At 41.3% G+C, this 11,861-nt stretch overlaps 2 protein-coding genes and 2 pseudogenes across 4 annotated transcripts; 2 read left to right on the top strand and 2 right to left on the bottom strand.

The window, feature by feature from the left end:
- Positions 1–1,029: 1,029 nt before the first annotated feature.
- LOC118473150 (uroporphyrinogen decarboxylase 1, chloroplastic) lies at positions 1,030–4,880 on the bottom strand. Of its 2 annotated transcripts, none has more exons than XM_035961844.1 (3): positions 4,574–4,880; positions 3,333–3,568; positions 1,030–1,260 (listed from the first exon to the last, which is right to left on the bottom strand). In XM_035961844.1, exons 1-3 carry the CDS (start codon positions 4,781–4,783, stop codon positions 1,176–1,178), a joined length of 531 nt encoding a protein of 176 aa, XP_035817737.1. In that variant the 5' UTR covers positions 4,784–4,880; the 3' UTR covers positions 1,030–1,175. The 2 variants fall into 2 exon arrangements, with proteins under 2 accessions (XP_035817737.1, XP_035817736.1); XM_035961843.1 differs by lacking the exon at positions 1,030–1,260 and adding an exon at positions 1,673–2,118 and having other exon boundaries at positions 4,574–4,878.
- On the top strand, positions 3,861–4,029 carry LOC118473234 (uncharacterized; annotated as a pseudogene).
- Positions 4,881–5,924: 1,044 nt separating the features above from the next.
- LOC118473149 (uroporphyrinogen decarboxylase 1, chloroplastic) lies at positions 5,925–11,339 on the top strand. 2 transcript variants are annotated; one of them, XM_035961842.1, is made up of 5 exons: positions 5,925–6,178; positions 6,249–6,637; positions 7,511–7,795; positions 8,801–9,036; positions 11,109–11,339. In XM_035961842.1, the coding sequence occupies exons 1-5, from the start codon at positions 6,055–6,057 to the stop codon at positions 11,191–11,193; spliced, it is 1,119 nt and encodes a 372-aa protein (XP_035817735.1). In that variant the 5' UTR covers positions 5,925–6,054; the 3' UTR covers positions 11,194–11,339. The 2 variants fall into 2 exon arrangements, with proteins under 2 accessions (XP_035817735.1, XP_035817734.1); XM_035961841.1 differs by lacking the exon at positions 11,109–11,339 and adding an exon at positions 10,251–10,691.
- LOC118473233 (uncharacterized) lies at positions 8,340–8,508 on the bottom strand (annotated as a pseudogene).
- Positions 11,340–11,861: the final 522 nt, after the last annotated feature.

The raw sequence follows: 11,861 nt of genomic DNA, 5'->3' as shown, positions 1-11,861 counted from the left end.
GATGCAGCCACGTCTACGGGGGACGAGGGGATACGGAAGACCTGGTGGCGGCGAGGTGAAATCTTTAGCGACGATGCGGCCACGTCTACGGGCGACGACCGGATACGGAACACCTGGAGGCGGCGAGGTCTTCCGTATGGACGATGCGGCGAGGTGAAAACCCTAGCGACGATGCAGCGGGGGACGAGCGCATAGGCAACGGAATGGAGGAATGTACCTGCTGAGCGAATGCCGCGGAAGGGGAGACGGGACTGTGGTCGAGGCCGCCGCACCGATGCGACGGAGGAGCAGGCGGCAGTTGAGGGAGAGAGCTCAGGCTTGCAGAGGACGCTGGGCTCGGGCGGTGGATGCAACCCTTGCGAATAGTTTAATTTTTTAATGAATTGATGTATGAAGGGTTCAAGTAACATTAGATGAAATTAGTTTAATTTTTTATGATATAACCCGGCTTGTAGTTTAATTTCTAACGCTAACCCGGCTTGTAGTTGTGATTAACTTTGTAAATTTCAGTTTCGCCCTATTCACCCCCCTCTAGGCGACTTTCAGGTGTCACTCCCCCTTACTCCACAGAAGGACCAAATGCTCTCTACGAGCTAGTTCTTCGTCGCTCCGTCATGGTAAACTATTCGCAAACTGTGTACATGTTTGAGTTGGATCACCCACAAACTCTCCAAGTGACCGCCGCCAAGTCGTATAAGTGATGCAGATCGCTAAGAGTAACAAGTACTAACTTACTTGACCTGTCGAAGTCTAATGAGGGTTGTGGATGCACACAAGCTACTCTTAATACATTAATGATGTTGCTAATCATGTTATTATTGACTCTCAAGTTTCTCACTAGGTAAAGACTCTTCCACACTCTCAAATGGTTCCTTAAAGAGTTGAAATGGGCAAAAAACCCTCTCGCGGCTAAGTCGAATGGTATAAATAGCTCTAAAGGGTGAAACTAGCCGTTACAACCTCACTTAGCATGGTCAGGGGCACTAAACATGTCCAATACATACTAACTCCCTACATCGGATATGATGGTGCCTTCCCAACGACAAGTTCTGGCCATTACTGTACGTAGTATCCAATGTGCATACCAAATACATCGATAAGTAGTATAATTACAAACCTCTCTAAATAACATGTTTGATAACCTGTCCAATGGTGCACCAAACATATCCGATAATTTACATCATCTTTGAATACCGAGTCTTTGAAAACCGAGTACAAGTATTTGAAGCCTCTATGAGTGTCTTGCCCAGTGCACCGTATCTGCATCCGGTGTACATTATGATTAAACACAAGACACACTTATATTCGATGCACACCAAATATGTCAGATGCTACTACAACACTACCAACTCACTTGTTTTGATTGCTTTTTAGTTCAATTTTATTTCAAACTTTTTCGTAGGCTCTCTTGAGTTTAACTAGCACAAGTCAATTGTACACCATCATATCTAATAAGACTTACCGAGGTCAAGCACATGTTTTATGCCTCTTTATAGTATGGTTAAAAGAAAATAAAAGTCATATTAACTTTATTAACACTTAAAACTAGTTGATCCTTAGCCTTCTCGGACATTCTTTAAAAATCGACCATTGATTCTATTAATAAAGGCATGGATACCATATGAATCCAATCATCTTGCATTATTGTAACATTGTTTCTGTAAAACATACATTAACTATAATAATTTATATTGTCATTAATCATTGAAACCAAACCAGGGTCATCATGCATCCCTTCTTCAGCCAGATGAATAATGGAACGAACAAACAATGAATAAAATTGCACTAGATTTGCCGCCGGTATCTCTGCAATACATATACAGGCTTAAGAAAATGAGTCTCTCTTGAAAGGTAGAATGCAGGCAACACTAGGAATCTACTACGACTCTAAGATGATATGACAGATCAAATACACCACTTGATGAAAAATGGGAATGTCATTGCCGTTGTCAAGCAACGTGATGCAATTCTTCAGCAACAGAACCTTGGAAAAGGGTGTCATATCTCAAGCGCCTTGTGACATCAAAGAAATGTGCTACAGCTTCTTCGGGTGTTTTCTGAAGTACACCATGGCCCAGATTAAGTATATGACCTTTTGGACCAGCTGCTTTCACAACCCTGCAGAGCAGGCAGTAAGAGACAAAGAATAATTAGCAGTTCATAGCACCTAATCCCCAAAAAGAAATTGGAATGTAATGACTGGAGGCAAAGCCCATTTATGCTTGTGCACCAACCATTACAGTAAAGACTTAATGGTGCTATACATGTTTCACGATATTACTGAAAACATGCAGAAAGATACAGCAACACCCTGAGTTGTGTACGTAATCATTTATTCTCTTCAATCAATAGTTCAATAGATCTAAGGATGAACATCCACTGGTAGTTTTGTAATGAGTATACTAGCTTTTTCTTGAATACACAGGGGATAGTTTGGTACACAACTGAAGGTTTGCATCAGAAATGAGATAAGCTTTGCAAAGTGTACAGCTGAACTAAATGATCAAAGATTGATAACTACTGCGAAGATCACGTTACGATGGTGTAACACAAATACATGACCGGGCTGATTGGTGGTTCATAAAGGATCTATCCACAGCACCGTAGTGCAGGTGGCCTTTGTTTGGATGGTTGGACTTACATATGCAACACACCGGCTGCAGGCAGCAGGCCTGCACAAGCCACCCTTCTAAGTGACTAAGTGAGGCTCATTTCCCACGACCTTCACCGCAACGGCTGATATCCTCACTCCTCGTCCCCCAACTTGCCACTCATCAGTGTTCGGCTGGTCAGTGTCATGCCGGTGCCTGCCACCTGACTTCAGTGCTCGCATCGGTGTTTCCCAAGGAGACGATTTGTGATTAGCAGGAGGGGCAGAGAGAGCAAAAGGACAAGGTCTGCCGCTTTGGATTTTGTGGGACGGAGGTGGCAATGATGTAGTTCATGTTGTATGACGTAGAAAGGCAGAAAAGATGAGGGAGACAGAGGTTGAAGAAGGAATGAGGTGATAGAGTTTAGGCCAACCACAGTAACAAAGAGGTGACTGCATCCAACTCCATGCAAGCAACCAAACACAGTCTCCAACGATGAAAAAGGTAGACAATCAAACCAAACACACCTCATTGCATGCAGTTATAAAGGCTAAGGCTATGCTGCATAGGGTGTAATGCAGGTTTATCATAGTGCAGGCAACCAATCATACCTGACATGAAGATGTATAGTACACTGCTCAAGCAGCACTTTAGGTGATCTCATTAATGAATTGCACATGAGCATTAAGCAAAAACACAAAATAACGTAAATTAAATGGAAATCTTTGAGCCTTTACTAACCTATGAATTTCATCAGTCAGTACTGGTAATGGTGAGAACAAAAATGCTGGATCCACATTCCCTTGTACACTAATGCCATTACCAAGGCGCCTCCTTCCATCAGTCATGTCCACTGTCCAGTCAAGCCCAATAACATCAACTCCTGTGTTCTTCATGCGCTCAAGTAAACCTCCATTTCCATTTATATACAACACAAGGGGTACATTAGGGCACTCTTTCTTAATCCTACTCACAATCTGTTGGAAAAATAGAAAAGCTTATTGAACAGAATCAGTAAATCAAAACTTTGCATGAAATCTTTTAATCTCTACTCTATTAAAGCACCAGTTTCGTGCGTCGAGCGTCTCGTGCGAAGCGCGTAGGTCTGTTACTCTTCCTTACTTCTCACCTAACAATGAGCCGTTACAGTACAGATGGGCCTTGAGAAACCACCCAAGCCCAACATGATAAGAAGCCGCCACTCGCAGCGCAACGCTCCCACATAGTACCAACTCGCTAGCTGGAGGAGGACGAGCGACCGAGCGGCCTATACCTTTCTCGGCCTTTTGACTAAGATAAGGTGTAATATTTGTTCCTATCAGTTTAAATGTTTAATATCTGATATATGGATCATATGTTCACTTTGATATTAAATTTATTTTTTATGGGTATCAAATATGATTGTGTGCCGTCGCAAAGCACATGCATTGTACTAATTGAGCTCTAAATAACAGTCTACAAGCTATGATATTTTGCACATTTTTCAAGGTCGAGATGAAATTCTGAATTTTTCCTTATAAATATACCAAGCTTTTGAAATTACCATTAGGACCGAGTAAGTTATATGCACTGTGCTAGTTGCAGTCTTGAATATATGCAAACCAAAATCACATAATTATACACTATCCAAAATTCCAAATCCATGTCAACTGAGAACATGTTGCTGATGTAAACACCAGCTACTGGTTATATTGAGAGATTAGCTTTTTCTATATTCCACTTTCGCCCTAGGTTATAAGGGACTTGCAGTCATAATTTGTAACCATAACAAGTCTTGTAATGCGGTACCAGATACTGCAGGGGATTGATGCTATTAATTATATCAGAAGCATTTCAGTGTAAGCACAATGAGAGTACTTCTTAGCAGATACTGAGCTTTATTCAGTGGGAGTCATCAGTGTTATACCATAAGACAGTGCAGATACATAGCAACACCATGAAGTTGGTAATACATGAAAGCAAGAAAAGTAAGGAAGAGTCACCTGTTTGATATATGGTTTTGACCACTGCTCCCACACATGAGGTGGAAGCTGTCCACCCCATGAATCAAATATCTGTATACACTGGGCCCCCGAGTTAACTTGGTAAATGATATAGTCAGATATGGCTTGTGCAAGGTGAGAGAGAAGACCCTTCAAGACATCTGGAGCTGTATGGCACATGCTCTTTATATTTGTGTACGTGTTGGTCATCCCCCCTTCAACAATGTAAGTTGCAATTGTCCATGGGGCCCCCACAAATCCTAGCAAAGCAGCTTTTCCATCAATCTAGAGGATAGAGGAAACAAGATTTATAAGCATCAAAGTGTACGACAGAATGCTTTGCTGAACTATACCCAATAAAACAACACTCATAAAATAAACTGTTGATGTTCAAAAGTATATATTGCAATGAGAATAAAACTGTCAGCAGAATATTCAACAATAAGAGCAACAAGAAGATGGCTTTGGGTAGGTTTACCAATGATTGATCAGGCTCATAATCCACTAATTAATAGTTTTAAATTTAAAAATGCCCAACTGAGTGTACCAACAGATATTTCAAAAATCACTGGCATAAATATTTAATTCAGATAACAAATATGAAGCATATTATAGACATAATCAACACCCGAAGAGATTAAAAAACAGCATGTCATGTTTCTGAAGTTGCAAGCATTGGAAAATCATGTTGATTTTCCAAGGAGATATCTCAAATATGTCGAATTTTCTCATCCCCAGTGTCATTTTCCTAACATCAGCACTGAATCTAATGTTACTTGAACCCTTCATACATCAATGCATCTGGTGCGGAAGGGGCGAGGATGGCTGACGGCAGCAAATGCGAACGCGGGGATCCGAAAGCAAGGGTAGAATGATCACTCCGGAAGCAAAAAACTGAAAAGAAAATAAAAAGAAGTTAAAAGTACTCTAAATACTATTTTAGCAAAATAGTCCACAAAGTTATATTATAAATAATCTAATATTACTTGAACCCTTCATACATCAGCACTGAATCTTAAATGAAATTAGTTTAATTTTTTAAAAAAATAAAAATTCCTTAAAAAATAATGTTCTCAAACTAACCCTTATTATTTGTTCGGATGTCTAGAGTTACTAGCAACGGTGGATCAAGTGTTTGCACAAGCTGGGAGAATAAACAGGGTAGAATGGTCATTCTGGAAGCAAAAAAATTTAAAAATAAAAATAAAAAAGTTATAAGTACCTTAAATACCATTTTAGCAAAATACTTCACTTAAAGGTACTATTATAACTAATCTAATATTAAGAGTGCTATTAGAGAGAAACGTTTAGTTTGGAATGCTAAAATAGAAAAAAAAAACTCAACCCCATCCACCCAGCGAGGCGACAGAGGCTGGCCTCTTCGCCTATCACCCCGAAGGCCCGAAACAAGATTAGATTAGAGATAGCAAAAGGCGAAGCGACGGTAACCGCCACCACCAAATCGCTACCGCCAATCCGCCATGATGCTCCCGACGGCCACCGCGACGGCCGTCTTCCTCACCGCGGCGCCTTCCTCTTTCTCCACCCGCCGTCGGCGCAGTCGCGCCATCTTCGCATCCCTTTCGCCGTCCTTCTCCTCCTCGGGTAAACCCAATTCCCTTTCCTTTCTCACCACCATTTCGCTTCTAATCTGAACTACACGACGCGTGCCCAGAGGAGCCGCTGCTGGTGCGCGCGGCGCGGGGCGAGGACGGCCTCCCACGCCCGCCCGCGTGGATGATGCGGCAGGCAGGGCGGTACATGGCGGAGTACCAGGCGCTGGCCAAGCGCCACCCCTCGTTCCGGGAGCGCTCCGAGAACACGGACCTCATCGTCGAGATCACGCTGCAGCCGTGGCGTGCCTTCGCGCCCGACGGCGTCATCCTGTTCTCGGACATACTCACGCCCCTGCCGGCCATCGGGGTGCCGTTCGATATCTCGGACTCCAAGGGGCCCGTGATCCAATCGCCAGTACGGTCCAAAGAGCAGGTGAGGGAGCTCGTCCCCATCGACCTTGATATGCTCCAGTTCGTCGGGGAGTCACTAAAGATTCTGCGAAATGAGGTAATGCCCGTATCCCTACATTTGTAGCTACGGAAAGCTCGGTTCCATTGAGTTACTTGTCGTAGTGCTTTGGGATTACTAAGGGGGTGTTTGAATCCACTAGAGCTAATAGGTATTGACTAAAATTAGCTGGAGATATCAGATATCCAAACACACTATCTAATAGTTCAACTATTAGCTATTTTTAGTAAATTAGTTAATAATTAGCTAGCTATTTGTTAGCTAGCTAATTCCATTTGTTAGCCAACTAACTATTAGCTCTAGTGCATTCAAACACCCCCTAAATGATACGTACTAGCTATAAACGTACAAGGTATTATGATGAGTAAACGCATGTGTTGGCATTTGGCCTACCAGATGCATTGATGTATGAAGGGTTCAAGTAACATTAGATTCAGTGCTGATGTTAGGAAAATGACACTGGGGATGAGAAAATTCGACATATTTGAGATATCTCCTTGGAAAATCAACATGATTTTCCAATGCTTGCAACTTCAGAAACATGACATGCTGTTTTTTAATCTCTTCGGGTGTTGATTATGTCTATAATATGCTTCATATTTGTTATCTGAATTAAATATTTATGCCAGTGATTTTTGAAATATCTGTTGGTACACTCAGTTGGGCATTTTTAAATTTAAAACTATTAATTAGTGGATTATGAGCCTGATCAATCATTGGTAAACCTACCCAAAGCCATCTTCTTGTTGCTCTTATTGTTGAATATTCTGCTGACAGTTTTATTCTCATTGCAATATATACTTTTGAACATCAACAGTTTATTTTATGAGTGTTGTTTTATTGGGTATAGTTCAGCAAAGCATTCTGCCGTACACTTTGATGCTTATAAATCTTGTTTCCTCTATCCTCTAGATTGATGGAAAAGCTGCTTTGCTAGGATTTGTGGGGGCCCCATGGACAATTGCAACTTACATTGTTGAAGGGGGGATGACCAATACGTACACAAATATAAAGAGCATGTGCCATACAGCTCCAGATGTCTTGAAGGGTCTTCTCTCTCACCTTGCACAAGCCATATCTGACTATATCATTTACCAAGTTAACTCGGGGGCCCAGTGTATACAGATATTTGATTCATGGGGTGGACAGCTTCCACCTCATGTGTGGGAGCAGTGGTCAAAACCATATATCAAACAGGTGACTCTTCCTTACTTTTCTTGCTTTCATGTATTACCAACTTCATGGTGTTGCTATGTATCTGCACTGTCTTATGGTATAACACTGATGACTTCCACTGAATAAAGCTCAGTATCTACTAAGAAGTACTCTCATTATGTTTACACTGAAATGCTTCTGATATAATTAATAGCATCAATCCCCTGCAGTATCTGGTACCGCATTACAAGACTTGTTATGGTTACAAATTATGACTGCAAGTCCCTTATAACCTAGGGCGAAAGTGGAATATAGAAAAAGCTAATCTCTCAATATAACCAGTAGCTGGTGTTTACATCAGCAACATGTTCTCAGTTGACATGGATTTGGAATTTTGGATAGTGTATAATTATGTGATTTTGGTTTGCATATATTCAAGACTGCAACTAGCACAGTGCATATAACTTACTCGGTCCTAATGGTAATTTCAAAAGCTTGGTATATTTATAAGGAAAAATTCAGAATTTCATCTCGACCTTGAAAAATGTGCAAAATATCATAGCTTGTAGACTGTTATTTAGAGCTCAATTAGTACAATGCATGTGCTTTGCGACGGCACACAATCATATTTGATACCCATAAAAAATAAATTTAATATCAAAGTGAACATATGATCCATATATCAGATATTAAACATTTAAACTGATAGGAACAAATATTACACCTTATCTTAGTCAAAAGGCCGAGAAAGGTATAGGCCGCTCGGTCGCTCGTCCTCCTCCAGCTAGCGAGTTGGTACTATGTGGGAGCGTTGCGCTGCGAGTGACGGCTTCTTATCATGTTGGACTTGGGTGGTTTCTCAAGGCCCATCTGTACTGTAACGGCTCATTGTTAGGTGAGAAGTAAGGAAGAGTAACAGACCTACGCGCTTCGCACGAGACGCTCGACGCACGAAACTGATGCTTTAATAGAGTAGAGATTAAAAGATTTCATGCAAAGTTTTGATTTACTGATTCTGTTCAATAAGCTTTTCTATTTTTCCAACAGATTGTGAGTAGGATTAAGAAAGAGTGCCCTAATGTACCCCTTGTGTTGTATATAAATGGAAATGGAGGTTTACTTGAGCGCATGAAGAACACAGGAGCTGATGTTATTGGGCTTGACTGGACAGTGGACATGACTGATGGAAGGAGGCGCCTTGGTAATGGCATTAGTGTACAAGGGAATGTGGATCCAGCATTTTTGTTCTCACCATTACCAGTACTGACTGATGAAATTCATAGGTTAGTAAAGGCTCAAAGATTTCCATTTAATTTACGTTATTTTGTGTTTTTGCTTAATGCTCATGTGCAATTCATTAATGAGATCACCTAAAGTGTTGCTTGAGCAGTGTACTATACATCTTCATGTCAGGTATGATTGGTTGCCTGCACTATGATAAACCTGCATTACACCCTATGCAGCATAGCCTTAGCCTTTATAACTGCATGCAATGAGGTGTGTTTGGTTTGATTGTCTACCTTTTTCATCGTTGGAGACTGTGTTTGGTTGCTTGCATGGAGTTGGATGCAGTCACCTCTTTGTTACTGTGGTTGGCCTAAACTCTATCACCTCATTCCTTCTTCAACCTCTGTCTCCCTCATCTTTTCTGCCTTTCTACGTCATACAACATGAACTACATCATTGCCACCTCCGTCCCACAAAATCCAAAGCGGCAGGCCTTGTCCTTTTGCTCTCTCTGCCCCTCCTGCTAATCACAAATCGTCTCCTTGGGAAACACCGATGCGAGCACTGAAGTCAGGTGGCAGGCACCGGCATGACACTGACCAGCCGAACACTGATGAGTGGCAAGTTGGGGGACGAGGAGTGAGGATATCAGCCGTTGCGGTGAAGGTCGTGGGAAATGAGCCTCACTTAGTCACTTAGAAGGGTGGCTTGTGCAGGCCTGCTGCCTGCAGCCGGTGTGTTGCATATGTAAGTCCAACCATCCAAACAAAGGCCACCTGCACTACGGTGCTGTGGATAGATCCTTTATGAACCACCAATCAGCCCGGTCATGTATTTGTGTTACACCATCGTAACGTGATCTTCGCAGTAGTTATCAATCTTTGATCATTTAGTTCAGCTGTACACTTTGCAAAGCTTATCTCATTTCTGATGCAAACCTTCAGTTGTGTACCAAACTATCCCCTGTGTATTCAAGAAAAAGCTAGTATACTCATTACAAAACTACCAGTGGATGTTCATCCTTAGATCTATTGAACTATTGATTGAAGAGAATAAATGATTACGTACACAACTCAGGGTGTTGCTGTATCTTTCTGCATGTTTTCAGTAATATCGTGAAACATGTATAGCACCATTAAGTCTTTACTGTAATGGTTGGTGCACAAGCATAAATGGGCTTTGCCTCCAGTCATTACATTCCAATTTCTTTTTGGGGATTAGGTGCTATGAACTGCTAATTATTCTTTGTCTCTTACTGCCTGCTCTGCAGGGTTGTGAAAGCAGCTGGTCCAAAAGGTCATATACTTAATCTGGGCCATGGTGTACTTCAGAAAACACCCGAAGAAGCTGTAGCACATTTCTTTGATGTCACAAGGCGCTTGAGATATGACACCCTTTTCCAAGGTTCTGTTGCTGAAGAATTGCATCACGTTGCTTGACAACGGCAATGACATTCCCATTTTTCATCAAGTGGTGTATTTGATCTGTCATATCATCTTAGAGTCGTAGTAGATTCCTAGTGTTGCCTGCATTCTACCTTTCAAGAGAGACTCATTTTCTTAAGCCTGTATATGTATTGCAGAGATACCGGCGGCAAATCTAGTGCAATTTTATTCATTGTTTGTTCGTTCCATTATTCATCTGGCTGAAGAAGGGATGCATGATGACCCTGGTTTGGTTTCAATGATTAATGACAATATAAATTATTATAGTTAATGTATGTTTTACAGAAACAATGTTACAATAATGCAAGATGATTGGATTCATATGGTATCCATGCCTTTATTAATAGAATCAATGGTCGATTTTTAAAGAATGTCCGAGAAGGCTAAGGATCAACTAGTTTTAAGTGTTAATAAAGTTAATATGACTTTTATTTTCTTTTAACCATACTATAAAGAGGCATAAAACATGTGCTTGACCTCGGTAAGTCTTATTAGATATGATGGTGTACAATTGACTTGTGCTAGTTAAACTCAAGAGAGCCTACGAAAAAGTTTGAAATAAAATTGAACTAAAAAGCAATCAAAACAAGTGAGTTGGTAGTGTTGTAGTAGCATCTGACATATTTGGTGTGCATCGAATATAAGTGTGTCTTGTGTTTAATCATAATGTACACCGGATGCAGATACGGTGCACTGGGCAAGACACTCATAGAGGCTTCAAATACTTGTACTCGGTTTTCAAAGACTCGGTATTCAAAGATGATGTAAATTATCGGATATGTTTGGTGCACCATTGGACAGGTTATCAAACATGTTATTTAGAGAGGTTTGTAATTATACTACTTATCGATGTATTTGGTATGCACATTGGATACTACGTACAGTAATGGCCAGAACTTGTCGTTGGGAAGGCACCATCATATCCGATGTAGGGAGTTAGTATGTATTGGACATGTTTAGTGCCCCTGACCATGCTAAGTGAGGTTGTAACGGCTAGTTTCACCCTTTAGAGCTATTTATACCATTCGACTTAGCCGCGAGAGGGTTTTTTGCCCATTTCAACTCTTTAAGGAACCATTTGAGAGTGTGGAAGAGTCTTTACCTAGTGAGAAACTTGAGAGTCAATAATAACATGATTAGCAACATCATTAATGTATTAAGAGTAGCTTGTGTGCATCCACAACCCTCATTAGACTTCGACAGGTCAAGTAAGTTAGTACTTGTTACTCTTAGCGATCTGCATCACTTATACGACTTGGCGGCGGTCACTTGGAGAGTTTGTGGGTGATCCAACTCAAACATGTACACAGTTTGCGAATAGTTTACCATGACGGAGCGACGAAGAACTAGCTCGTAGAGAGCATTTGGTCCTTCTGTGGAGTAAGGGGGAGTGACACCTGAAAGTCGCCTAGAGGGGGGTGAATAGGGCGAAACTG

The sequence above is a fragment of the Zea mays genome, chromosome 8 (genome assembly GCF_902167145.1).
Source record: "Zea mays cultivar B73 chromosome 8, Zm-B73-REFERENCE-NAM-5.0, whole genome shotgun sequence".
In the NCBI taxonomy this organism is placed as follows: domain Eukaryota; kingdom Viridiplantae; phylum Streptophyta; class Magnoliopsida; order Poales; family Poaceae; genus Zea; species Zea mays.
The sequence above is the reverse complement of the archived record's forward strand: the minus strand, read 5'-3'. Positions and strand labels throughout refer to the sequence as shown.